The following is a 27,776-nucleotide window of genomic DNA, read 5'->3' as shown; positions in this document are numbered from 1 at the left end:
GCCCCGGTCCGGGAAGATCCCACATGCCACGGAGCGGCTGGGCTCGTGAGCCATGGCCCCTGAGCCTGAGCGTCCAGAGCCTGTGCTCCACAACGGGAGAGGCCACAACAGTGAGAGGCCCCCACACAGCAAAAAAAAAAAAAGTCAAGCAGCTTTCCTCAAAGGAGGCCTCAACCTAATGCCTGACTGTCTTGGATTCGTCACTTTTGTCATTTGTTTTAGATAATTTAAAAAACAACATGATAAGGAGTTAAAAGCACCTTCGTCTCTTTCTCTTCTTGCTACCCGCCTTGCTCCACTCCAGCGTAAGTGAAAATCTAATATTAAAAAGAAAGTTAAGAAGCAAAACAGATGCATCCGTAGCGGAATTAAGACAGCTCAGAGGCCACGCGCTTCGGGCTTTGTCTGCGTCGGAATTTTTCTGTTGTCAGAAAATAACGGAAAGTAGTACCCGGGGGAGGCCGGCAGATGGTATTTCATAACTAACTCCGTGGAGTGTAAGCGTTCAGGAGAACAAGAAGAATTTATTTAAATTGCAGTGTGAGCTCCCTGTAGGGAAATAGTTTGAAAGTTCTATAGAAAAGAGAGAAATTGATGACCGTGTGTGAGACACGGCAGTTGCTCGTGGGGTGTGGTCTTGACCACCATCTCTCCTCCTGTCCCTTCAGGAGCAGGAGATAATGGCTAAGCTCCAGGCGTTTTCTGTGTTGAGCACAGGTACCACGTTCCTTTGAGAAGCGGTAGCGCCTCGTGTGGTTAAGAGCCCAGCCCTGGAGCCCTCCTGCCGGGCTTCAAATCCTGCTCATGTCCATCCCACGTGTCTGAACTTGGACAGGTTACTCAGGGCAGGGTATTCTAGGAAGAATATACAGCTTGGAATCGTTCTCCGGGGCTTCACATCCTGGCTCTTCCACTTACTAGCTCTGGTGACATCGGGTGAGATTCTTAAACTCTCTGATCTTTACAGTTTCCTTGTTCATGAAACGGGGATGATAATAGTACTACTTACTGAGTTGCTCCAAGGACGACAGCAGTTCATTTATGTACGTTGCTTAGCCTGGTCCCTGACACAGGGTGAATACTCAGTAAATGTTAGCTAGGACTCCTTTTTGCCTTTATCAAAGCTGATTATGTGAAAAAGACATTACCTGTTCAAATTGAATTTTGACTTATGTTTATAAAAACGTGTAAACTCCGAGACTATATTATGTGTGCAAAAGAGGTGCTACGAGAAGGCAAGAGCGTTCCAGACCCCTGTCTGAGTATTAGAAACATCGTCAAGGCCTCACTCCTTAGAGCAGACCAGTGCATTGGTTGTGCCGGTGTTCACAGCCCTCCGGCGCCTGAGGCTGAACTCTCATTCTCCTGTCTTGACGATGTTTTCAGAGGACGGGCTTCCCAGGCCGTCTCTTCTTCGGCTGTTTCCTGTGGCACGTGACACGTAGCTGCGTTTTCCCTTACCCTGAAAATCCTCTAGGGCTGCACTGCCCATTTCAGCAGCCACTGGCCACATGAGTCTATGGAGCATTTAAAATGTGGTCAGTCTGAGCTGAGTTGTACGTGCTGTAAGTATGAAATGCACACCAGATTTCAAAGGCTCAGTAGAAAGAAGAGAACGTAAAATAGCTCATTAATAATAATTGTTATGTTGATTATATATTGAAATGATATTTTGGATCTCTTGGGTTAAATATACATTTAATACCTCTATTCTACTTTGTGTTCTATGCTTTTATATGTTAGTATTAAATATAATATTATTGGAATGAATTTCACCTGTTTATCTTTGTAATGAGGTTACTAGAAAATGTAAAATTACGTCTGTAAGTCACATCTGGACAGAGCTAGTCTAAGACATTCCTCCCAATGAAGAAAAACAGTTTCTTGCAAGATGAGGACTGAAATGCAAAACCCATGACTTTCTGATATACAGTATTTTTCCCGGGCTTAAGAAATCAATTGTTTCCAAGAGACCTGGATTTCAGAAAATAGATTCCCTCAAGATTCTGAGCCCATTATTGGGTGCAGATAAGTCTAATTGTTTTACATGGCCAAGTAACTGTATTAGAGACAGGGATATAACAAAGCTGGGGTGATACTTGAGTTATCTAGTAATTTAATAATACACATTTCTAGTAATAATCTCAAAAGTCACAGTGAAATCTATTGAGATTTTCTGGTTAGTTGGAAAGTTGTGAGTGGAGGTCAGACATCCAGGGAAGTGAAGGGGCAGGGCACCTCTGGCCTGTCTTCTGAACACACGGTTGTCTTACGTCTCGTGTTGTAGTAAACGTGTGACCTGAAGACTGGGATCCCGGAGCCATGTTGATTTTAACAGGTATTTTGGAAACAGGTGACACTAGCTTTTTGTGGCTGAAATATTTTATTTGGAAGACTTGTTTGAATAGATTCTACAGAATGTCCACTGGTCAGAATCGAAAGCTGGATTAGCAGTGGCTTCTGTCAGTAATGTATGATGTTGTGTCTTCACAGCTTTTTGTATTTGTGACCATTTGGTCTAAACCCAAAAGAAGCCAAGATAAAATTGATCCCCATGGCCCATGAGAATGAGCTGTTTTGCAGGACCTGTGGCAGAGCTCCACAAGCTACTAGCCAGGGTCACCCTGGAAACTCTGCAGACGCCTGAAGACCACATATGTATCTGTTCTTATTTATTCTGGGGAAACGTTTTGAGATTATCCTTGTTACTGATTAACAAAACGTGATCCGATTATGCTTAGAGTTAAGGTGTTTTAAATCACCGCACATGAGACTCGATTGCTAGGTTATATGTGGAAAGAGGAAGCAAGCATTCTTCCGTTTACTGGTGTTGAAATCGGCTTTTCCCAAAGCCTCCATTGTCTTTGAAGACTTCAGCTAATTCAGGATAATTTCGATGGGAAACAAATAGTTCATTGGAGACCCTCAGCTAAATTGTAGCTGTTTGTTGATTTGATCTGGCCTGCCACGGTTACTATGGAAACCTGAGTACTTTCAGATGACCTTTTGGACACAACAGAAAATCTAAGTGCCCTGATACGGATTCTGCTTTTTTCCCCCCCTAAATGGCTTACATAATTACTTTCTGAACTGTGTGATATTAAGAGGGGAAAAAAAAATCTATAAAATGTACATCAGTTAAAAGAGATTTTATTTTAATCTTGGTGCTTCGGTTCTGTCTTAGGAGCAAAATCTTAAACTAAAATGGGACAAGGCTTGGTGTTGGAAACCATTTTCACCGCTCCATTATTAGATCATTGTAATGGGGTTAGCCCTGCCCCTCAGCAGAGCAAACTCCAAGGAAGCCTCTGAAAGCAACTGCACAGAATTTTTTATTAGTCTGTGAGGGAGGCTGAATGCATTTATATTACAGCAGGGAAACATGTTTTCAGTATAATTTATCTTATAGAAGTGATTTTGTTGGGAAACCAAAAGAAGACAGTACACCCCGGTCGTCTGTTCCATCCTCATGAATTCCTGAAATGACAGAAAAGCTTTGTGTTTGTAGCCGTGGAGGTAGCCTTGTGGCTGGGTGTTGCTGGTTGAAGAAACAGGGCAAACCTAGTACTAGCAGCGGTTATCACGTGTCCCCAGGCCCTGGTCCCCACAGGGGATTCGCGGGTACCAGGATGCTTCCCCCTGTTGACAGGGATGGGAAGGAGGGAAGAGAGAGCCAGTGTCCATCGACGTGACGTAGACGTGATGCACGTGTTTATCACCTGAGGCGTGCAAGGCCCCTAGAAGAGAAAAGCTGGAATAAGAATAACAGCACACTCGATGGTGTTTGCTGCCTTTCCCAAGGAACGTCGCCTACAGAGAATTAGGACTGTGGATCCCTAGAGAGGTGATCCCAAGGTCTCTGAAGCGGGGGGTGACACCCTGGTGCTCTGGACCCTGGCAGCTCCACGTCTGCTCCGTGTACCAGCAGCATGTGGGGCTTTAAACACATAAACATGTGGGATCTAGGCGGCTACTGGGGGTGAAGAGCACAGTTCTGGGTCTGGCCGTCCGGGTTCGAAACTGCAGAATTTCAGACCCCGTCCTGGACTCGTACTGGGTCAGAATCTGCATTGTAACCACGTCCCCAGGTGATTCGTGTGCCCGTCACAGCTTGAGACGTGCCGGTGGGGAAGACGTGACCTGCCGACTAACAAGCCGACAAGTTCAGATCCAGGGTGTTTGTGGTGAGGGCGGCAAGCGGCGGGGTCACAGCCAACCACGTGTCCACCCAGGGTGTCTGTGGTGAGGGCGGCAAGCGGCGCGGGGTCACAGCCAACCACGTGTCCACCCAGGGTGTTTGTGGTGAGGGCGGACTCCATCTCCCCAGTATCCGTAGCAAGCGGCGTGGGGTCACAGCCAACCACGTGTCCACCCAGGGTGTTTGTGGTGAGGGCGGACTCCATCTCCCCAGTATCCGTAGCAAGCGGCGTGGGGTCACAGCCAACCACGTGTCCACCCAGGGTGTTTGTGGTGAGGGCGGACTCCATCTCCCCAGTATCCGTAGCAAGCGGCGTGGGGTCACAGCCAACCACGTGTCCACTTCTTGTTTCTAGTACCTCATTTTATTTTTCAATTTTATGGAAGTATAGTTGATTTTCAGTGTGTTAATTTCTGCTGTACAGCAAAGGGATTCAGTTATATATGTATATATATAAGTATGTGTATGACCTTTCTGTTTATCCCACCTGTCCACTTTTAAATGGTTGGGGGGAAAAATCCAAGAAGAGTGATATTTGTGATACTTGAAAACTAGGTGAAATTCACATTTCGGGGTCCATAGAGTGTTAGCGACACAACCACGTCCATTCATTCCCTTGCTGGCTGTAGCTGCTTTCAGGCTACGACAGCAGAGTTGAGTCATGTGACAGAGACTAAGACCCATGAAGCCTAGTAAAATACATGTTGTCTGGCCCTTTCCAGAAAAAGTTTACTGGCCCCTGGAAAGATGGAATAACGGAATATCAGAGCTGGGAGGGGTGTTAAAATCATCCTTGTCGATGGGAAAACCAAAGCACAGAGGAATTCAGCTGAGCTTGTGAGTAGCAGGACCCAGCTCCCATCTGGCATAAGGCTTCTCTCCCCTGTCCTGGTCCTGTCCCCCCCACACCCATGACACCCTCCCCCAGGTGTACGCCACGTTCTTTCACGCATCGCAGAACCTCCTGTGTTCCCTTGGAAAGACCCTCCCTCCTCTGCTTCCCTGTCTCAGGCTCATCGGATCCTACCCCAGCCTCTGCATAATCCTCCAGCCTTTTAAACTGGCCTGACGTTTCCTTGTGCAAACTGAAGGCCGCTCCCTTGCTGGACACACCTGTGAGATGTGTCGCCTTCATGCGTCCGGCGTAAGAACCTTGGGTCCTGCTCTGAATGCTTTGAAATCTGAACGTCAGGCCCGCGAGGAATCCACCTTTCCCTGGCTTTTGTCGACATCACGGGGAGGCCGTCTGAGCTCAGATGTGTGTCTGGGAAAAGGAAGGAAGCCGTCCAGGGCCGAGGCCACTCTGCAGCCCACAGTCTCCCTCTGCTTACACCCCAAGTCCCTCGAGCACTGGGGCAAACCCACACGTGTGATGAATATGGTCACCCTTGGAGATGGACCGACTCCTTTCCCACCCTGCTGGTGGGCTCCAGAAATGGGTAATTCTGGGGATTTCCAGCTGCTGAATCCTGCCTCTACTCAGGGATAGAGAGCTAAGACACGAACCTTGTTGCTAAGGACGTTGCTGAGTAGTAACGGGATGTGAAAACTTTTACCGTGTCTCCACTCTGTGGGTAACGGTCCTGACCCTCTCTCCTTAGCCCACACCCGGCGGCTAACCTAGAGGAGCAGGTGCTGACTCGGGCCACAGGTCGGTTCTCTGTCCAGCTCTCGAGATGCTGGTGCAGCCTCACCACTGCAAAGGTGGTGACTGGCCTGGTGTCACGTGGCAGGAACGAGGCCTGGGGACACGGAGGCTTCAGTGGGCTCACCGTGGCCGGGGTGCTCTCGGGAGTTTCGTTCTGGTTTTGCTGATGGTTTTGTTTCCATGGATGCGGGTCGCCTTTGCCTTTCAAGACCTTGGCCTTGGGTGTTCCTCTTCCCTGGCGTGAAACCGACAGACAGGTGGGGTCCCGGAGCGTCCTCGCTCAGGAGCTGAGTGGATTCAGCACTGCTGTGTCTTCAGCGCGTCATTGAAAACCAGGCGGTTGACATTTAGGCTAATTGCAGCCGACAGTGACTTTGTCCACTTTGAGCAGGGGCTTTGCTTCCTCCCCGCCCACCCTGACATCCAGGCGTGCGGTCCAGGAAGGCTCCCTCGGGGCTCCTGCCGACTGGCTGATTCACTGCATAAGCCTTTCCTTTTATTTTTCTTTAAAGGAGATTTGGGTTGGTTTGTTATAGCCAAGCTTGAAACAGCTTCGAGTTCTTTCTGGTCCATTTAAGTCCAAGAATAACTGCCCGGGGGCGGCTGGAAGGCTGCAGGCTGCAGGGTGCTTGCACAGAAGTGTCCCTGCTGGGGGATTTTTGTCTGTGTCACAGATGGAAGTTGGAGGTGTGACCCCCTAAAGCTGTGTCACGGACGTCCCAAGGCATCTCGGCCAATCTGGAGACCTCGCTACCTCGAGGTATTCAGGCAGAGATTGGGCAACTCTGACAGAAGCTGCAGGAGAGAAAGGCAAGCTTGAACTTCGTCCGCAGCCCTTTCCAGCACCAGGATTCCAGGGAGGGTGTTTCTGTTTCTCTTGTTGGTTCCTTTTCATCTGGATGTGGATTAAGATCTCTAGCCTAAAGTAGAGCTTTGGGGATGGGAATAAAATGCCCTGTTTTGAGAATAATTATAAATAGATTTGTGATTACAGATTTAAAGGGCCATAATTTTAAGATGTAATAGAAGCTCATCGATCCAGACCTGTGGAAAACAGATGTGAAATTCACAAGCTGCCCAGTGCCCTGTCTTTGTGGGCAAAGTCTTCCGAGCACAACATATCATCCAGTTGTCTCTGGTCTCCTCTCTGCTCAGGATCAGGGCTGTCGTGACCCTTTCAGGCTGTGGAATTTGGGTTCAGAAAATCAGCCTCCCTCACGTTTTCTCCCAGCAGCTGACCCACATGCTGTATGAACTTGGAGAATGAATCCCATGACTGCTTGTGTAGAATTCTCTGTTAAGATGGTCTCCACTTGCTTTTCTCACATTAGTACTTGAGAAAAGTAAAGTTTTCCAGTCATGATGGGTTATTTTAGAAGTTGAAAGGTGAACGGATGTCCGCCTGAGGAGTCAAACCTGGTGGATACCTGGCATTTGGTCAACCAGAACTTGGCTATCGAGTTGCTCAATGCTTTTACGTTTCGCCAGTAACCTTGGGCCTTCTGAATCATCAAGAAAAAGTACATGTCGTTACGCATAGTTTTAGTGGCAAGTGGGTTTGGTTTTATTCTCGTTCATGGAGTAACAGCGATCCGTGTGTAAAGAGACCTGGTAACTGGCTGTTAGCACCGCAAACACTAGACTAACCAGCACCCCTGTGTCCCATCACCCCGTCCCGCGGATTGGCCGAAAGCAAACACGTGAATATTGTGGAGCTGTTGCCATGATGCCACGTCTGGCCGCACAGACGCCACGAGGAAGAAGAGAGAAGGGTCACGGCCTCTGTGGTTTGACACGGTTCGTTGGGGAAGGGTTAGTTCCCGGCCCTGCAGGGGCCCGCGGCAGACCTGCAGCCGCGAGCGCCGAGCGCTACCCACCTTCCTTCCCGCCGTCTCTCCCCTGCTCTTTGTCTGCATTGTCAGCGGGGCCTACGGTGCATGGAACCCACTTTGCTGTCCTCCTGTGTAGCTAGCACTTGCCCTGCTAACCTCGCAGTCTTTCTCCCTCTCCTGCCTTTCCCAGGGTGTCACGTCCGCCTCTTAGAGGTAGTGCTTCCGCCACCCTGTCCTCTCCCGCCTTCCCTCCCACAAAAACGTTTGCCCGGTTTCTGTGCCCCCCGCCCCGGCCTGAGCCCGCAGCCGTGCTCCCCACTCTTAAGGATGCACTGTGTGTCCTGGTAGCTAGAAACTCATGCCCACCGGGTCCTGTCCAAACGGCCACGGCGCCGCAGCAAGGAAAACGCTTGCGTGTCGACCACCCAGAGGATATTCCAGGCCTCCCCCATCGTCACATTAGGTGCCTTTAAAGTTTTGCCAGGGAAATAGTGAAATCTCCTATGAGTGATTCATGAGACGTTCAAGCCAATTTGGAAAGCAGCACATGACCGGAAAGAGTGCATCTGTAAACTGACAACACATTTTCCTTTCTTTCTGGTAACACATATTTCTAATCACATATCAAGACCCATTTCCAATCTGATTTAGGCATTACACCTACATTAGCATGCAGTCAGTGTGACGTACTTGCACTACGTGTGTGTGCTGACCTGCAAGATTAGTGTAAATCTATCATGGGCTGAAATCACCAAATTGTGATGTTCCACAGCCTGGCTTCATACTCCTACCTCTATTTCATGTTTTTCTCATTTCTTCCCAACTCATGTAGTTGTTGTAACCTAATCAACCATTCTGTCCCCAAAGGATCCAATGGAATTTTTCAACTTGCATGTAAATTATTTTAAAAATCTGCTCTATTGTCATTTCTGACAACACCGCTGTCTTTTGGGGAGCTGGTTAGGGCCACATACCAGCTGTGTTCTCAGTGTATTGCTTTTGTTAATAATTTAAATTAGCCTGAGATTGTTACAGCATATTCATATTGGAAGCAAGTGGAAAATTCAAACGCTCGAACACTTGGGCACAAAATTTGCAAGAAGTCGCACCCCTACCCTAAGCTAGAATCAACATTAATAGTCTTTCAAAAGCAGTGCACTAAAGAAAACATCTAATAAGTCATGTTTCTGAAGTTTCTCATCTCCAGAACTTGTACCTGACGCTACAGGCGTGTCTCCTGAAGGGGCCGCGAGAGATTAGTGACCCAGGTGACTGGGAATGGGGAGGAAGACAATATTCTTTGAGGTTTCACAAGTCTTTGCAGAGTGTGGTAGCTGTTATGTCGCTGCCCTCCTGTTGTGTGTGTTTTAAAATGTCACACGACGCGGCGTGTCCGCCTTCGAGGAACATCTCCAGAGGTCGGCCACTCCTGAGTATGCTGAGCCCCTGGGCAGTGTTGCCCCCCGCCCCCCCTGCGCCCCCCGAGTGAAAACACTCTGCGTCCTCAGAGTAGGCAGGCGCCTCTGGGTCATCCAGACGGACAGACGGCCTGCCGTCTGACACCCGTCATTTCAGATGAGGGCCCCTCTCCCTTCTCTGATGAGCTGGACTCACACCTGGTCCTCGGATCCTCATCGTGGCCCAGAGGGCTTCTGAGTGCTGTGGCGTGCCTATGCAGTGTCGTTCTGTCTCTGCTACTGTACTGGAAACTTGGTTATTCCACGGAGAGTTAATACACATACTATGGGGCTGTGTCTCCCAGCAGACAGGAAAAGCTGGTGCAAAACTCAGATGTGGCTGGGAAGGGAAATAGAGAGAAAGGAGAAGAAAGGACTAGAGTGAGGGCTTCACCTCCCTGGGCCCCTGCTGGCCGGTGACCGTGGCCCCTCCAGCTCCGGGGAGGGGCGTCCCCTCCAGAAGGACTGTCCTCCCCCGCCGGCCGGCAGCACCTTCCGAAACCCCAGGCTGCCCGGGTTCAAACCCAGCCCCACCAGCCCGAGCCATGTGGCCGTCCTAGTCCCCTCAGTGTGTCCAGGTCTAAAATGGGGACGATTCAAGTACCACCTCCTAGGGTCGGGCAGAGGCTTAAACGGGTAGGTGTCACAAGTGCCCAGAACAAGGCGCACCGAGATGTGTCTGCCGCCGCCATTGTTCTCGGCATCCTCCCTGCGTCCTGCCCCGGGCTCAGGGCTCAGGGCTCCAGCCCTAGTGGACGTGCCCCTGTGCATCAGTGTTTCCCGAGAAGCTGTCACCTAGTTAAAGGAACCTTCCTTTGTTGGGCTTTCTCAGCGGCTCGTGGGCCCGAGCCGGGGCCCTGGGTGCACCCGGCGCACGGAGCCCTTCTCGGGGGAGCGGTTTTGGCCCCCGCCTGCAGCTGAGCAGGGAGACCCTCCTGCCCGGAGGTCACCTAAAAACAGGGGCAGGAGGTGCTGGCCGCGAAGCCTCTTTGCCAGCTCGCTTTGTGCTGGGTGTGTGTTTTATGTTTCCTGCACCTTTTGTTATGGGGTCTTAGGACAAGGAACCCAGGTGACTCTACCTGAGAAGGGAAATGTCACCTGGATGTGGGGAGGGCACCCTGACCCGGCGGTGGCAGTGGGGTCCCGTCACTTGTTCACATCTCTTTTCGTGGCAGCACCCTTGCTGGCTTGTGAGCCAGTCTTCTCCTTGTGGCTCTTTCTGAGCGTAGACCTGTCGATAGTCCACGGCCGGCACCCCGGACCAGTGCTCTCGGTTGGCATCTGGAGAGGAGCGTGTGACCAGTTGCCCTGGAGGGGGGGGCGGGTGGAGGGGGGTGACCCAGCCACCATCTCGGTCCTCACCGGGCCTGGTCCTTTTCTGAGCCACGTTTCCCCGGGTCCCGGCAGCCTGTGGGGACCCCTGGGGTCACGGTAACTGAATTCACTTACATTTTACTTCCCCGGTCTGTTGACACAAGAACCCCGTCCGCTTCCGGGGCAGAGACATCCTCTCCCCCAAAGCTCGTCCTCAAGGGCCTCCTCCGGGCCTGGAAACGAGACCCTCAGAGCAGACGCCGTGGCTTGTCGGCCGTGCGTCCTGAGGGTGGCTGGGAGCTCCCAGCCATTGGGGAGGGGGCCTCGTCCCCTCGCGTCCTCTCCACTCCGCCGCGGCCTCGGGGTGCAATCCTTCCGGTACTGCAGCTCGGCAGCAGCTCCTGAGTAAACGGGGCGGGGGTCCCTACACAGGAGGAGGCGGGGAATTTGAGTCCGTTTTACAGATGAAGGAACCGAGGCCCCGGAGAGGTCAGCAGTGTCGGAGCTGGTCCTTCCCATCCATGTCGCCCCCCCCAGGTCCCCTGTCAGCCGATTACCATGTGGGGCGGTGGCGTGAGGGGACAGCCCAGAACAGCGCAGCTGCCGCCAGTCTCGGAAGCAGGTGTCCCATTGAGCTATAATTAGGTCCCTCCTTTTCAAAGACTGGTTCAGTTTAAAAACGCTCAGCGAAGATAGGACGAAATCAACGATTATGGAAATGTTGAGCTAAATTTAATTGCAGTCAGTCCCGCTTTCAAAATGCTTGCTGCTGTCAATTAGGGGCATCTTAGAAAAAATGTAAATTGAGTAATTGAGCAAACGTATTCAGCGTTTTAGGGAAAGGATCATATTTTTTTCTGTCTTTACCTCCACGGGGACCAAGTTTACAACCTCTTTTGCTAGATGCCTGGACCTTCCCACCTTGCCTGCAGCAGCTGAACGGCGATGAAATGTCTGGAACTTTCCCCAAGGATCTGGACTTTATCGCCAGTTACGGTTTGGGTTTTTATTGTTGTTTGTTTTTCGGGAGCTGACATTCTGTGATCGCCTAACGCCAGTTGACTTTCCCCAGGGGTGGCCATTTCATGGAATTCTGCCCTCCTGTGACTCCCCGCATTTCTTTATTTCCCAGGTTATTCTGTGCTTCTTCCTGTAAGATAGATACAGCGGGGTCTCAGGCACCACACCAGCCATCCCCTCGACCCTCACAGCCTCCCTGTCGCCACGTTTTGCATCTGTGGTTTGCAGAGTCTGGGCCCAGTCAGAGGTTTGGCAAGAGATTCAGGACACAGAGACGTCTAAGAGTGGTTGGTTTTTGTTGTTTTCTAGAAATCACGTACATGGCGATTCTGAAACGTAACCAGGCATCAGCACACATCGCATAGGCATCGCGCAAAGGCCTGGTTCTCACGTGAGATCTGAGTCATCCTCTGCAAAGGTAGAGCCGGGAAGCTATACTTGCAGCTTATTTGTGCCATTTTGCAGCATTTAAGGGAACTTTACCTCTGTGAGGCCAGACTAGTGAACCTGGGTGTGTTTCTGCTAAGAGTCCAGTCAAAATGCAATCGGTCCAGAAAATAAATACCACAAGAGGGCAGTAAAGATTTGCAAATAAAAGAGCACGAAAACCTGCACCCAGAAGACAGCAGTGAACTTGACTGTGCACCTCTTTATTTTTTGATGGGCATGAAGATGAGGTTCTGACTTTGGGCTCCCAGCTGTTCCTGGATTTTAGGGAATCATCATGGTCCTGCAAAGGGGAGGAGGCCCGGGGTTCCTTGAGGTCCCAGTGGTTCCTGCAGTCTGCTCGTGCCGAGTCCAGCCCACTTCACATCTACTCTGCTTTCTTAGCACAGAGAAGGCTCCCCCACTTCTAAGCAATATTGCCGGCAGTCTGGAAAGTCATTTACTTTGATGGCTTCGTGAGTTCATTCGGCTCTGACCCTGCCCCAGCCAACTTACAAAGCCGGTGCCGTGTTGATCCCAGAGGCGGGTGTTTGTAGCAGGAGAAGGATACAGGTTTCAAAAAATTACTAAGTGCCCCAGATCCTTTGCCAGTGATGTGCTGTGGCTGTGAGCACTCCCTTTAGGGTTTCCTCTAAGGTTGGCATTAGACGGGTGTGTGCCCTCAGCTCCCTGGTCAAAGACGGTCTTTTTCCAGATGGAACAACTTAGGAAGGACAAAGTTTTTGGTTCCAGCTCCTCACATAAGTCTGGATCCTCAGCCACTGGGGAGAACTAAGGTCGGCAGCCTTTCCAGGACCTTTGTAGCAGGTGAGACCAGTCGTACTATTACCACCTGACGGTCGTGGATGAGCCTGCCTGAGGTGCGTGTCCGCGATCAACGGACAAATCTGGGAGATGGGGGGGGGGGACTAGGTTGCCTGCAGAAGAACAGCGCAGCCGGACGCCAGAGAGAGGTGTGTAACACCCGGTTCCAGATGAGCCAGACGCTTTGTATTTTCCACGGTGGGAAAGTGCTGATGTGTCACCGGTCCAGCGTGTCTCCCGGGAGTGGGGCTCGGTTGCCATGACAGCAGAGGCCTGCTGGCTGCCTGCGAGTGCAGCAGCAGCAACAGCCTGAGTGGACGTGTCCGTTCAAATGCTTCTCATTCAGAAAGTGACTTAATGCGGTTTCCCCAGAAATGTTTGCTCTACCGAACAAGTACTCCGCTCGCCACGCTGTTTGGCTGCAAAGCAGCTTTTCCCGGTGCTGGTCGTGGAAGAGGCCGAGTAGTAACTTAGTTCAGGTGCACTCGAGGTTCTTAATTGTTGCCGTTCTGCTCGCTTAGCGAGGAGAGAGACGTTGTGTTTCGATCTAACTGCAAACGAGGATGAACGGTTTGGGAACCTGTGTGACTGAGGGTAAGAGTAGGCGAACTGCAGCCCACAGGCCGGATCCTGGCTGCTGCCTGTTTCTGTGAATAAGGTTTTATTGGAACACAGCCAGGCTCGTTCACCCGAGAGCTCATTCACGTAGCTCTCCCACTGCAGCGGCAGAGCTGAGTAGCTACGACGGAAACGGTATTTGGCTTGCAAAGAAAACACTTAATCTCTGTTCCTTTATGGAAAACATTTGCCTACCCTAGATATAGGAGGGTGAGCACTGAATTCAAAGATCAGGGTGTTGGATTCAGAAGCTAGGGAGGAAAACTGATTTAGACACATCCACTAGGCCCCCTGGGCCCCAGCTTCCTCATCTGTAACACGGGTGGCCTTGAGTAGCTTATTTCCAACTTCTTTCAAATACTAAACGCTCCCTCAGTCTTAGCACCAGGGAATGACCCTTTGCGGGATGACCCAGGGCCCTGTCTCAAGGACTGATGTAGAGGAGGGTAGCGTTCTTCTCTCCCCCCGCCGGTGCGGTCGTGACCCAGCTCCGTGGCCCTGCGGAGCAGAGTTAGCTTTCCGGACGGGAGCATCTTCAACTGGACCATAGGCAGGTCTGACCTTTTCAAGGACTTTCTGTGGCTGCAGGACTCTGGTTCTGAGGCCCCTGCCCACAGCTGAATGGCACACACCTGTGATTTGCTGTCTCCCCGTGATTCCCAAATCCAGGAGAGGACTCTAGTGGGCAGGTGTCCACACAGGTGTGTAGGAGGACACAGGTTGCAGGGAGGTTGCAGTTGCAGTTTGGATTGTACTGCCGAGTCAGGGACGTGGGGTTACTTGAGGGGTTCGCTTACCTAAGAACCACTGTTAAGCTCTCTGAGCCAAGTAACTTCTCTCCCAAGACTGCTCTCCATGTTATCTGGAGGTGAAGGTGTGCTTCCATCTTGGCGGCTGATATAAAGCACGTAGACGAAGCCAAATCTGAAAACGAAGTGCTCTTAGGGATTCCAACCACGGAATTAGACGCGGGACCTAAAAGAAACCAAGATCCTGCCTTCAGGGATGAGTCTGCCCTGAGGCTTTGGGTGTCCCCCTTTCTCTCTGACTTTCCGCGGCCAGATTTGAACGTCCGGCCTTGTGTACCAGCCTTTGCAACACCAGGACCCCTTGACCTGGCAGTCCCACAGCAGGAACCTACCCTGGGGAGACGGGGTTGCTCAGAGACGTGGATTACACAATTGTTCATCTGTACGTTGATGACAGTGAAAGTCGGAAACAACCCAGGTGTCCAGCACTAGGGGAACAGTCAGACCCAGTGCAGGAGAGCCGCGCGGTGCCGCGGGGGCGTCACACAGTCCCTGAAGCCTCGCGGTAGAAGAGCGCCTGTAGCTAAAAAGATCACATCGTACACACGGGAAAGACAGCTTACAAACAATAGAGTTGTGTGCAGGCCAAATACGAGAACATGAGGAGAGAGGGTTAGAAGCGTATCTCACAAAACGTTCACAGTGATTATCTCGTGATTAAAATAATGGATATTTTAAATTGCCTTTTTTTAACTTATCCATGCCAGTTAAATTTTCTAAACTGAACACGTATTACTTTTATAACAAGAAGCAGCATTCTTACAGAAAGTATTTAAAAGCAATAACTCTGCCTTTCATAAAGTTTCATATTCGAAGGAATTGCCTTCCCCAATCCTTCCATTCAGTCTAGAAGTATTTGAGGATCACTCCACCCTGGGCTCTCTCCTGGGCACTGGAGACACATCAGTGAACAGAACAGGTGAGGTTCCCGCCCTCCTTCTGACAAAGGGAGAAAGAAATATATAAATAGGTAGTGAGGAGAGCTTGAGGGACGACAGGGTGCCATGTTGAAGCCTCGAGGTTAAAGCATCACCTGAGCAGAGACGGGAAAATGCCCTGCCCGTGTGGGCAGAGAAGGAGAGAGTGCAGAGACCCTCGGGCAGCAAGCATGCCTGGCATGTTCCAGAAGATGAAAAATTATTTAGCCAGAGAGCAGCAGGCGTTTTATTTACTCTGACTGTGCTTACCCAGGAGGCTCTAATGCCCATTAAGTAGCATCGTCTTAACCCATTGCCCACTTACTGAGTCGAGGTAATAGCCGTGACTTGTGGCTTATGAGAAATACACAGGACGTGCTCCATTAACAGTGTCATGGAAAACGCTTTCCTTTGTGGTTTTCTTCTCCTGAAACCACTTGATTTCTCTTTTAAAAGAAAAAAAAATTTATTAAAGTGTAGTTGATTTACAACATTATGTTAATTTCTGCTGTACAGCAAAGTGATTCAGTTATACATATGTATGTTCTTTTTTCATATTCTTTTCCATGTGGTTTATCACAGGATATTGAATATAGTTCCCTGTGCTTATACAGTCGGACCTTGTTCATCCATCCTATATACACTAGTTTGCACCTGCTAACCCCAAACTCCCAATCCCTCCCTCCCCCACCCCGTTCCCCTCGGCAACCACCAGTCTGTCCTCTGTGTCTGTGAGTCTGTTTCTGTTTCGTAGACAAGTTCATTTGTGTCGTATTTTAGATTCCACACGTAAGTGGTAGGTAATTAACGTTGCTCTGGTTGCAGGTGAGCACGTCACCTTAGAGGCAGGATGCTGTGTGGGGCCCGTGGTTATACGTGGCCTGGCTCTTTCTGTTACCCACGCCCTGGTTGATGGAGCAGAGCACCAAAGCACCATCAGTCTTACACTGCCAGGTTGTTCAGATGTACAGATACAGACACAGAACGTTTTTATAGCAGAAAAAAAACTGTAGAAGAAATTTACAATTATTCTTCCGCCCCTACACCTGGTCATTGTTGGCCTGTCTGCCCTCGGAATCTTAGAATAGGAAGAACCTTCTGTCGTCAGGTTCCTCTCTCTACACTTTACAAACATCTATGGTAAATATATTCATCAAAGCCACATTTTCTACTATGCTAGCAAATACTATGTGTGTTATCGGAAACACTTTTACCAAATAGGAACGACTAGAATGTAGTTAAACGGGAAAGCAAACTTCAGAGGGTTTCCCAAAGGCTGTGTGATTGCAGGACAGACCCACTGGGGGCCTCTACAGTATTCCGACTCGCTCTGTGTGATTTACAGAGACGCCACACTAGGAGTCCTTTAAATCGTGAACCCCTTCAATGATGGCAGGCGGTTATGACTTCACAAGAATGTACCTGTCGTATAAAATGAGACACACGCTGGCTATTAGTAAATTTTCCGACGGGGAAACAGTACTGCCTGTTCTCGAGTCCTGGTAATCCAGTTAGCACCATGATACCAGACTGGGCCTCACGCTGATACGCCATCTTTCAAGGAACCTAAGGATCCTGGGTTCTCAGTTGTTTAATCATAGCCGATAAACTATGCTGTGTTTCAGTCTAATTGAAAAAAAAAAAAAGGGCACGCTAAGGCTTCAGCATTTAAAGTCGCTATTGTATTCTGCAACACTATACATAGTTTCCATTTGTATTTCCTCTTTTAAAACTTTCTATGCCATTTTAATAAGTTGAGGTCTTTTCCTGCACCTAGTCCTAGCCCAGCCACTTCGGGGGCTACATAAGATTCTTCAGAAATCGGGGTGAGCAGTTGCTGAGACCCGTTTCCTGTCCTGCCCACCAGGAGGGCACGGAAGCCCCCGGGGACACGCCTCGACCTCCCCACAGGTCCCGAGCCCCTGGGGAGTCTGTCTGCAGCCCCGACACGTACCCACGGGGCACAGGGTTTCCGATCCACGCACCAGGCAGCCTGCAGCTGCTCACAGAGGCCTTTGACCCGCCGTCAGGGAGCAGGTGTGTGCCAGGAGCCTGGGGTAGGCACCGACAGTGTCTCCCTCCCGGGGCAAAGGAAAGGAGACCAAGCTGAAGGGTGTGCTCTGAGGAGCTGTGGTGGTGGCTCTCGAAAAGGATTCCTCGTTTCATCTGCAGCATCGCCCAGGGATGTAGAGGTCTTATCACCCCCGTATTAAACATGAGGGACCCAAGCCCCAGAGAGGCCGTGTAATCTGCCCAGGCTCACACAGTGAATATGGATAAGGCCAAGATTTGATCCAAGCTCTTTAGAATCCAAGTCAGGGGCTCCTTCCAGAGCTGCCCTTGATTTATGTGATAATTGAAGGTGTTTAGAGGTGAAAACAGTCTTGGGATCGTTGAATCTGGGGGAGAAACATTTCGATTGTCTTAGATCAGCACATCTCAAGCTTTAAATGTGTGCAGGAATCACTTGAGGGTCTTGTTGGAAAAGCATGTTCTGATTTGGTGGATCTGGGGTGGGGTGGAGAGGCTGCATTTCTGACAAGCCGCCTGGTGATGCCGATGTGGCCGGTCCACGGACCACAGGACCTTTGCACTGCAGGTTCTTCAGAGGAGAGGCTACTTATTGATCTGGTTTCCTCAGCACCTAGCCCCCATGTCTGAGGCATGACGGACACACAGATATTTGTGGAATACGTGCTACCGTGTTCTGAAGTCACACACGAGGACCCGGGGGTTCTGAAAACCCACTGTGTGCTGAGCAGACACTCTTGCTGGGGCTCCACTGGGCCCTCTTGGGAAAATGGAGGTGACTAGGAAGAAAAATGAGAGGTGCCACACGTCGAGCCCTTGCTGGGTACCAGTTACCGTGTTCCTCCCAAGAGCCCGGCGAGAGGGAGGCCAGCAGGGTCACCCTGTCTCACAGAGGATGGACCAGAGGCTCCGAGGGGCTCGGGGGCTTGTGCCCGGCCACACGCCGTGTGCTGAGCTGGGACTCGCACTGCGGACTCTGGGCTGCTGCTCACTAGAGAAATTAACACAGGACGTCAGGGCTGAGGCGTCCCACCTGCGGGGTGGAGGACGGGGCCTCACTGCAGCTCCCTGCCGTCGGCTGCGGCTCAGAGCCCGGCCCTGCATCAGCTTCCTTCACTCAGGATCTGAGCTTCCTCAGCACGGGGCATCGGCAGCCCTGGTGATGCTCTCTCTCCTCGGAGTTTCAGCCTTCAGGAGGTAACCGGCTTTCCGGTCTCCGTGATGTGGACTCCCACCTGCTCACGGACCCCGCAGGGCATCAGACTGGGCCGGGTCGTGTTTACATTGCTGTGAGCGAGAGATGTCAGCACGATTATTCTGTTGCCTCATGGGTTTGCCCACAGCTCTGCCGTGAGACCCGGTATCCCTGGACATACATTGATTTTGTTTGCACTCCTGGTGGAGTCTGAATTACGTTCCTGACACCCGGAGTTCTGTCAACAGTATGCAGGCCGGGAAGGGCAGGTCTCTGTCCTGCTCGGAGGCCGGTGGGGCTCAGAAGGTCATTGCTGTTCTTCAGGCGGCCGATGTGGGCTTGTGAGCCCCGCGTCAGGTTGGAGGCCTCACTGCATCAGCCATGTCCGCTCCTGCACTGGAGTTGAAGCGCCAGAGGAGGGAGGGGCAGGGACGGTTGGGCAAGGCCACCAGGGCCACCAGGGGCACCTGCTCAGGGAGCGCGGCAGCAGGCACGTTCCTGCTCCCTCTCAGCTGTTCCAGCACCTGGAGCGTGAGGCCCCTGCATTTGGGCCTTTGCAGACGTCATCATGAAGTTCCCGATGAAATTAAAGTCTCTGTCCCGCTTTCTGACCCCTTTTCTCTCTGTGGCCGTCGGAAGAACGGAATAGAGGAGCACAGTCGGCGTTCCCGTCTTGAACTTCCTGATTATCTAAATATAGGCACAAACGAGAAGGCTTATCAAGTTGGAATCGTTCTTGGGCTGATGTTTGGAGGACAGGGCTGGTCCTGCGGTTGAGGGGGGTGAATGTAACCCACGTGGTTACGTCCTGGCTCCTCACAAGTCTGTCTGAAAACTCCTTCCACCCTTTGCCAGCGGGGAGGCCAGCTGAGGTCTCCTTCAGGTTTTGTTTCTCTGGAGCATCTGTGTTTCCAGTGGTCCCAGGTTCACGCGTCTTTCCCGCCACCTCGCACGTGCGCTGTCACTAGGGCCCTAGTACAACTGCCTTAAATACTTCCAGCCTTGAAGCAAAAGAGTTGGGCCATCCTTCCCCCATGTTTTAGTGCCTCTGCTTAGATGGGTTCACTCAGTTCATCCGAGCTGGCACTCAAGCCCCAGGGTTTGATCTCTCTACGAATGGGTTATTTTGATCAGAGAAAAGCGTCACCTAACAGCCCAGCATGTGATGAACACGATCGGGCTTCACTTCTTCCTTCCTTCTACCATAATGCTGAGTGCACAGCTCGTGCCGAGTGCGGGACCGGGCCTGGGGCCGCGGAGGCGGCTGACGGGCTCCTTCTGCAAACGCAGACCTCCCCAGCAGAGCCGGCTGCAAGCAGCTCACTCAGTAACTGTGCATGAGGGGCTCCTGTGCATGGGGAGGGTGGGTGATTCCTCGAGAGCCTCCTCTGCTGCTAAAGAAGTAATCCACGTTTCCCCCCAAGGGCTGGGGCCGCTCTGGTCATACACAACAGCTCTCGAGAGCCTTCTCCACCTCCTGCCATCTCCCTGGGAGCCAGAGCTGCCCTTGCTCAGATCTGCTGGACCCCCTCATTAAGAACAGGGCCAGAGCCAGAGTCTTTGCCGTTCGGCTCAGGGCTGCCTTTCCAGCTGCTGACCGGCAACCGGCGCCTCCCCGGCAGGTGGATTTCAGCCTGTGGGGAAGCCCACACCTGCTCCAGTGCCTCCACAGGCTCCCCCACCAGCCCAGATGCCCCGTGTGGTCCCCTTGCCTTGTCTCCTCTGCATCTTTCACCTCTGACCTGAGACTCTAACTCCCCGTGAGAGTACCGAGGGGTGGTCTTTACACTGCATGAGTCTAGTGGATGAGAACTCCTTGGGGTAACTCACAGGTCACGACCCAGGAATCTTCAGGTGCAAAGAGCACTTTGGGCTTAGTGGGAAACCAGATGCTCTTACGTCACCATTCTCCATGAGTCCAGCTCTTTACCTAAAAAAAAAAAACAAAAAAACCAACCCTCTGTTCTTACTGAGCCTTTTAAAGTAGCAATAACTCATCCCCACGGCCTGCCATTAAGCAGTTGTTCTCCAGAGGACACGCTCTCCCTTCCTGCATGGGTTTCTGCAGATGAATCTCAAGTTGGAAAATCTGCAGATAAGGAAAGCGTCAGCACACAGTTTATTTCTTTTATTACACTAACTGTCACAAAGCCCCGTTTTCCCCAAGAAGTTAACCTTTCCATCCCTGGGTGAGAATTAACCCTCCCTTTGCCAGAGTCCTGTGACTTGATTCTCGGTTAAAGACATAAAGAGTCGGGCTTCCCTGGTGGCGCAGTGGTTAAGAATCTGCCTGCCAATGCAGGGGACACGGGTTCTGAGCCCTGGACCGGTAAGATCCCACATGCTGCGGAGCAACTAAGCCTGTGGGCCACAACCATTGAGCCTGCACTCTAGAGCCCGCGAGCCACAACTACTGAGCCCGCGCGCCTAGAGCCCGTGCTCCACAACAAGAGAAGCCACCGCAGTGAGAAGCCTGCGCACCGCAGTGAAGGGTAGCCCCTGCTCGCCGCAACTAGAGAAAGCCCGCACACAGCAACGACCAGTGCAGCCCAAAAATTATTTATTTATTTATTTATTTTAAAAGAAGACATAGAGAGTCGTCTTGTGATGAGTACGGGCAACTCTTTGCTCCTTTGAAAATGTTGCCGTTAGGGTGAGTATAGCCACGGAGGTAGGAAGAGATGCTTCATCACCCTGGTTCCCTCTCTCGCCCCATCCCATCCCCACACAGTGTCCAGCTCAGCCACAGTTTTCTGTCACTTTTTTCCCTGGGAGAATGACTGATGGTTTTCACGTGTGTGCTTGTTGTTTAGAAAGCCAAGCTCGGCCCTGCTGGCAACAAAGTCATTAGTCCTGACAGGAGACAGCCTTCCAACAACCTCGACAGAGTGAAACTCACCGACTTCAACTTCCTCATGGTGCTGGGCAAGGGCAGCTTCGGGAAGGTAAGAGAGCCGGGTCCACAACGAGGCCGGGCTTTGGCAGAGAACGTTGGGGTCAGTCCTGTTCTCCCCGAGGATTCCAGAGCAACCCTTTAGATTCCCTGTGCTCTGCACACGTTTCTCAGTGGTTTCCCACTTCCATTTCATTAAAAACAACTGTATCCAAAAAGCCACACGAGGCTCCTGGTGTGTCTCCGTTTCTGGGTGCATGACGGAGTGGGTTCTCCAAAATGTTGGACGAGTAGTTTTCACAACTAAAAATTAAATGTTGGGGCTTCCCTGGTGGCGCAGTGGTTGAGAGTCCGCCTGCTGATGCAGGGGACACGGGTTTGTGCCCCGGTCCAGGAAGATCCCACATGCTGCAGAGCGGCTGGGCCCGTGAGCCATGGCCGCTGAGCCTGCGTGTCCGGAGCCTGTGCTCCGCAACGGGAGAGGCCACAGCAGTGAGAGGCCCGCATACCGCAAAAAAAAAAAAAAAATTAAATGTTGACTCATAGTAAGCAAACGTAATCATTAACAGATGCTGAGCTGGGTTTCTTCAGTGGTCGGCCTGTGTACCTACGTTTGCTTCTCTGGCCCCATATCTCATGATAGATCCAGGCACTGATTTTGATCCTGCCCCCTTTTTTCTGGACTTGACTCCTGACTTGTGAGAAGTGTACAAAGGTCAGTCACATTTCTGCTCTGAGGATGCTCCTGTAATAGGTGCCTGACGCAAGACTCCTGCAGAGAATGTCGAGTATCCCTTTCAGCGGCTGCAGTGGCGCCCTCGTGTGGCAACAGCCCACAAGGAGTATAAACCTCGGCAGCGTAAAAACCAGGCAGCCTGAGGAATTTCCTGTGCGGCGACGAGCAGTGTTTCAAAACCGGCACACGGGGTGGAGCTTTATTAACATACACGAGTCCGCACGCACGGCCTGAGCGGCTCCCCGCCCCCATGCCGGCCGTGTGCGGGAGCGTTCAGGTTGCCCTCGGTCTGCCCGCAGGTGATGCTGGCGGACAGGAAGGGGACGGAGGAGCTGTACGCCATCAAGATATTGAAGAAGGACGTGGTGATCCAGGACGACGATGTGGAGTGCACCCTGGTGGAGAAGCGGGTGCTGGCCCTGCCGGACAAGCCCCCGTTCCTGACGCAGCTGCACTCCTGCTTCCAGACGGTGGTAAGGGCCCTCGGGAGCTGCCCCCAACCACACAGGGTCCTCGGAGTCCGAGCCAGCCTTCCGCCTGGGAAGAGGCTGGGAACAGACGAAGCGTGGGGACCTCTCAGCCCCACGTCCTCCTCTGCCGAGCAGCCCGGTTACCACTGGCGGATTCGGGGCGTCCCCCTCTGTGATGTGCCCTACTTAGAGAATTAGTGTTAGTTCCATTTAGTTCCGTGAATGCTTAGAGCAAAGGTTTCCTTAACACACACCGGGCAGTGTTAAGACTCAGAGAGACAAAACAGTAACTCACAGTCCTGGCTCATTAAGACCTCCGGTCCAGCTGTCACAGTATCAGGAGACCCACCCTCGTGACAGAGTATGTTCTGGAATGCGCACAGCAGGGGGTGGCCGCCTGGCCTGTTTTGTGTGGCCTGTGAGCTCTGAGAAAGGTTTAGACAAAGGACTGTTCTGTAACGTGCGAGCATGAGATGAAATTCTGATTTCAAGGTCCATGAATAGTTTTCTTGGGACACAGCCCTGCCCCTTCACTTACCCAGCATCTGCCGCTTTCATTCTGCAAAGGCAGAGCTGAGTAGTTACAAGACACACACAGAGCCTAAAATATTCACTGTCGGGCCCTTTACAGAAAATGTTTGCTGAGCCCTGCCATATAGGTTAACTAAAGAGAGGACACAACAATCTCCAAAGCGCTAGTTAGCCGATCGTGGGACCCTGGCATGGTGCTTGCGAGTAACCTACAAGAAATAGAAACATTTAGACGGCACCACAGTGAGGCCATTCCCAAAGACGGGCTCTGCACGCCTCCGCGGCTGTCCTCCTGCAGACGTGGCTCAGCACTCAGTAGCCGTCGTGGCTACTAGCAGAACAGCGCCCTGGAGCCTCGGGTGGACAGTGGGGCCACAGGGTCGGGCCGCGGCCACTGCGGGTCAGCCTACTGCCGGCAGCCGGCCGGCCCTCTGCTCCCAGCAACAGCTCCTAGGTAGCGCCAAGGGGGGAAGTTAGCGATATGCAGTGAAGAGAAAGAAACCCAGCCCAGATCCCGTAACCCTGGTGACACTGATTAAGCTCTGGAAAGCTACAAAGCAGAGAAATAAAATTGAGATGAAAGTTTGTAACAGGAAAGCGAGGGATTGAAGCGCCCAGAGCCGTTTCCCTGGCTGTTAGCAGCAGCTGCATCATTTTTCTTTCTTCCTGTGCACTGCTTTAATGTGTCATAACCTCTGTGAAATGGTGGTGTTTCCTGGAAGAGAGCGGAGGTCAGCTGTTACCTGTGCCGTGCAGCTACTTCCTCCTACACCCACTCAGTCTCCCCATGTGTCCCAGCGTGTTGTCCTCATAAATATGCAGATTTACTTAGCACTGGCCAGCACTTAGCATATCAGTGACAGAAAGTGAAAAACAACACTTGGGCATAAAGAGAACATTGGGTTAACCTCTCCACGTACAGTCCCATCCCTCACAGTGAGCATCACTGAGCACGTGTAATTTACAAGCCCGACCTCACCACGAGCTTTGCTCTCAGGAGCATCTGGGTAAACACGTTACTTTACTGTGGCATTGCCTCCTAGACGTTGCGAACCAGAACACTGGTTAAAACGGAGTAATTGGCCCATATGGATCCTTCACGCCGTCCCTAACTTAGAAGTATATTCTGCGTGTAGAAGAAGAGGGAAGGTTTGAGGCCGTTCCTCTGATTGGGAGCGGACAGGTTGACGTAACCCGTCGTTTCAGGGTTACGTCGTGACTCTGTGCGTCCCAAGGGCCTCACGCAATAGGGCTTATTATTCTTTATTTGGGGGAGAAAACCGTGACCGACTCTACTGGGCACACCCGCCAGTGTGGCCCACGTTTCACTAATGAGACAGCAGAGCACACTTGGGAGAGTGGAGGCCGCCACCCTGCCGCTGTCAGCCTGCTTACCTGTCAACCTTGGTCCTCAGGATCGGCTGTACTTCGTCATGGAATACGTCAATGGCGGGGACCTCATGTACCACATCCAGCAAGTAGGAAAATTTAAGGAACCGCAAGCAGTGTGAGTAGTTTGTATTGAGTCCCCGAACGTAGACCGCGCGGCACTCCCACCCGGGAGCCTCTGCTGGGGGGATCTGGAGGCGGGGCTGTGCCCGGTTTGGGGTGGAATACCGTCACCTTCCCGGGGGCAGGTTGGTTGACAGGGTCCACCTAAACGTCTCCTCCGGAGCAGTTTATTCCACCTCCGGCAAGCTGGAGATGCAGGTGTATAGATGCCCTGTCACCCCATTCCACCCTTGTCGATCGAGCCGTTCACTCATTAATTGAACAAATAAAGGGGCTCTGGGTGATGGGCCGAGCAGAGGGCCTGGCTGGGGAACAAGAGAGCCTGGAAGGGGCCTCAGGGGGGCCTGGCAGCATCAGGTGAAGTTTCCACGGGGCCCTGGCCAAGAGGAGATGGAAGGATGCCCGGCGGAGGCCGGGCAGGTGACAGTCTGTGTGGAGGACACAGGCTGGAGCCTAAGCCTAGCCGGTGCATGGAGAGACTTTCTGGAGGAAGAAAACCAGAACTTGGGGCCTGGGGGTGAGGAGAGAGAAGCCTCTCCAGGTGCTGCCCCTCTGTAGACTGGGGAGGGGCAGCCGTCCGGAGGAGCAGGTTGCAGGGGATCACTTAGGAGGTCTCAGTGGGATGCAGGCATTGGCGGCCCCAGAGAGAGATGTGGGCTCCAGGGAGAGACAGAGAATCATCTATCTAGAGGCGAGGCTTTGAGACCTGAGGAATCACCCCATTTTCCAGGGGCCAGGAAGTCACGGGAAACTCACAGAAGCAAATCTAAACACACAGCTCTTTTGTCCCTGGAGTGAGGATGCCCAGTGCGCAGGTGCCCTGATGAATCGAGTGGGCAAACGTTAATCGGGTTCCGGCCGATGTTCAGTCTGAAAGATACAAGCCTGGGGCACTTCCGGCCCGTGCGGGGTGAGCCGGTCTGGGGAAGGCTCACTGGAGACAGAACGGGGCATTCTTGGGCAGATGCTCAAAACCGGAGGGGTGGGTGGCCCTGTCTCTCGTGTTGTTAGTTACAGAGCATTAAAATGCACAGGTTACAGAACAAAGCTTGACAACACAGAGCTGTAAAGAGCCACCTTCCATCATGAACTAACAGGCCGTCCCATTTAGTACCGTTCCCTTGTATTTGTGCTGCTGGAAAGTTTTTCACTTTAAAAATACAGAAAAGCACGAAAAAATCATATGACAGTCACCTGTGACCCCCTTCTCCCTCCTCGGCCCCCGTCTCCTGCCAGCCCTCAGAGGTGCCCCTGCCCCCCGTTGCGGGTTTGATGGTGTTTCTCTGCTCGTGTAAACACGGGTGCTTATTGGAAGCCTCCCGGGCATGACATTTACATGGGCAGCACCTTGTGTCTTCTTAGACGTCAAGAACTCCTAAACGCTGTGCAAAGCTTAAAACCTCCTTCGGCACTCATTCGGAGTTTCAGATATTGACCCCTGAACAACTCTGAAGCGAAGGCAGTAACTGCTTTTTATTATGAATTATTTCAAAAAGTGCATCAGGGGGCTTCCCTGGCGGTCCAGTGGTTAAGACTCTGCGCTTCCAATGAAGGGGATGCAGATTCGATCCCTGGTCGGGGAACTAAGATCCCACGTGCCTCGCGGCCAATAAATAAATAAGTTTTTAAAAATTGTAAGAATATTGTAAGAATGAAAAATTAAAAAGGGTGCATGAGGTCTGAATCCTGGCGCTTGGGGTAGGGGTGAGGGGGTGAGTAAACCACCTGAGAGAGCATCACACCTTGTCCCTTGTCTTCAGGGTACAAGTGTATTTTCAAACACTAATGTATTGAATAGGAAAATGGAAATTTGCTCCAATCTACCATAGCCCTGACAGAACAGCCCAGCAGACAGCCACTCTTTAAAAGATCGTATTCAGAATGTCCTTTAAGCAGTAATACCTGTCTACCTGCCCCAGACAAGAAGCGCTTATTGGGGACAGGTGATAAACCTGCTTCATCGATTTTACTGGCTGTGTCATTCCTTGGGGAAGTTGGAGGCAGAGGGTTGACGACACATGCAGGGCAGTGCTGAGCTCTGCTCGTCCAGGGTCTTCCGTTCTTCTGCCATTTCGCTGCCCGATCCTGAGGGTAAAAAGTATCCAGGAGGCCAACGAAAGCAAGCCAGACACCTGACAGGTGTTTTCTTTTGCAGGTTCTACGCAGCAGAGATTTCCATTGGGTTGTTCTTTCTTCATAAAAGAGGCATCATTTATAGGTGTGTATCGAAGCCCTGCTGGCTGCAGCACTGTGGAGGCTTTGCTGGACCTCTGGGCTCTGTGGGTGTGAGTTCTGTGATGGGGACTTAGAACATGGAGCGGACCCCCCCACACATACCACCACCACCACGCCCCGGGTCACGGAGACCTGTGGGGACCACCGTTCTTTCCACATCCTCCGGGCAAATCCGAACCACCTTCTGGTTTCCGGACCTCAGAAGATCGTTTATCTCATTTCTGCTTCTGCAAGAAAACATGCTTTTCTTTTCTTTGCCAGCTCCTTCCTCTGCCTTTGACTTGGCACAGAGGTGAGGGGCCAGTGAAAGCTGCATTTCTGTTGGCAATGCTCCGCAGAGGAACACGGGAGCCGGGAGGGGAAGGGGACAACTGCTGGATTCGGTTCCTCCCGCTGTTGGTTACAGTGAAGGGAGAATGTTCTCCAGTATTAAGCGGAGAGTAATTAGAAGACCATACAGCACGGGGCAGAATGGAAGGGACGCGGGCGACCCAGCGAGGTTGTTCTGAGCCCGTGATTTGCACACCTGGCTGTGTGTCTGATCTCTCCGGGTGGGACACTAATAAACCGGTGACTGGGGTCTCCTCAGAGCTGCTCATTTGGGATCTGTGGTGATTCACCTGCACAGCCAAGGTCGGGAATCACTAGCTCAGCCGTTTAGTCATTCGTTCAGTCTGCATTTATTAAGTACCTGCTGCATGCTAGGCACTACACTGGGCTCTAGAGATGGAAAAATAAATAAGTCCTGATTCCCGGGCCCAGCACTCCCGTGACCGTAGTTAATGGGCCATTGGGACGCAGCCACTCACGGGCGCTTCTGTCTCACGAGCAGCAGAGCAAAGCATGTGACATTATGGGAAGGATGCTGATGCCACCCGCTTCTTTGCAGAGACCTGAAGTTAGATAACGTCATGCTGGATTCGGAAGGACATATCAAGATTGCGGACTTTGGGATGTGTAAGGAGCACATGATGGACGGGGTGACGACCAGGACCTTCTGCGGGACCCCGGATTACATCGCCCCGGAGGTAGGACCCCGACTGGCCTGGTTTTTTAGACCAAGGGCTTTCCAGCTACAGACACGGCCGCCTCGTAGGATGTAGAATCAT

At 51.9% G+C, this 27,776-nt stretch overlaps 1 protein-coding gene across 4 annotated transcripts in view; it reads left to right on the top strand.

Moving 5' to 3' along the window:
- PRKCA (protein kinase C alpha) overlaps nucleotides 1-27,776 on the top strand; it is a 363,871-nt gene that overhangs the window by 298,204 nt on the left and 37,891 nt on the right. For all 4 annotated transcript variants that reach the window (XM_024760799.1, XM_024760801.1, XM_024760802.1 and 1 more), the window contains 5 exons: nucleotides 21,104-21,235; nucleotides 22,219-22,392; nucleotides 24,336-24,427; nucleotides 26,588-26,650; nucleotides 27,557-27,695. In XM_024760799.1, coding sequence (XP_024616567.1) covers nucleotides 21,104-21,235; nucleotides 22,219-22,392; nucleotides 24,336-24,427; nucleotides 26,588-26,650; nucleotides 27,557-27,695 — 600 coding nt within the window. The remainder of the gene's footprint in view (nucleotides 1-21,103; nucleotides 21,236-22,218; nucleotides 22,393-24,335; nucleotides 24,428-26,587; nucleotides 26,651-27,556; nucleotides 27,696-27,776) is intronic.

This window comes from Neophocaena asiaeorientalis, unplaced genomic scaffold, assembly GCF_003031525.2.
Source record: "Neophocaena asiaeorientalis asiaeorientalis breed wild unplaced genomic scaffold, Neophocaena_asiaeorientalis_V1.1 scaffold30, whole genome shotgun sequence".
In the NCBI taxonomy this organism is placed as follows: Eukaryota; Metazoa; Chordata; class Mammalia; order Artiodactyla; family Phocoenidae; genus Neophocaena; species Neophocaena asiaeorientalis.
This window is presented reverse-complemented; position numbering and strand designations above follow the sequence as displayed.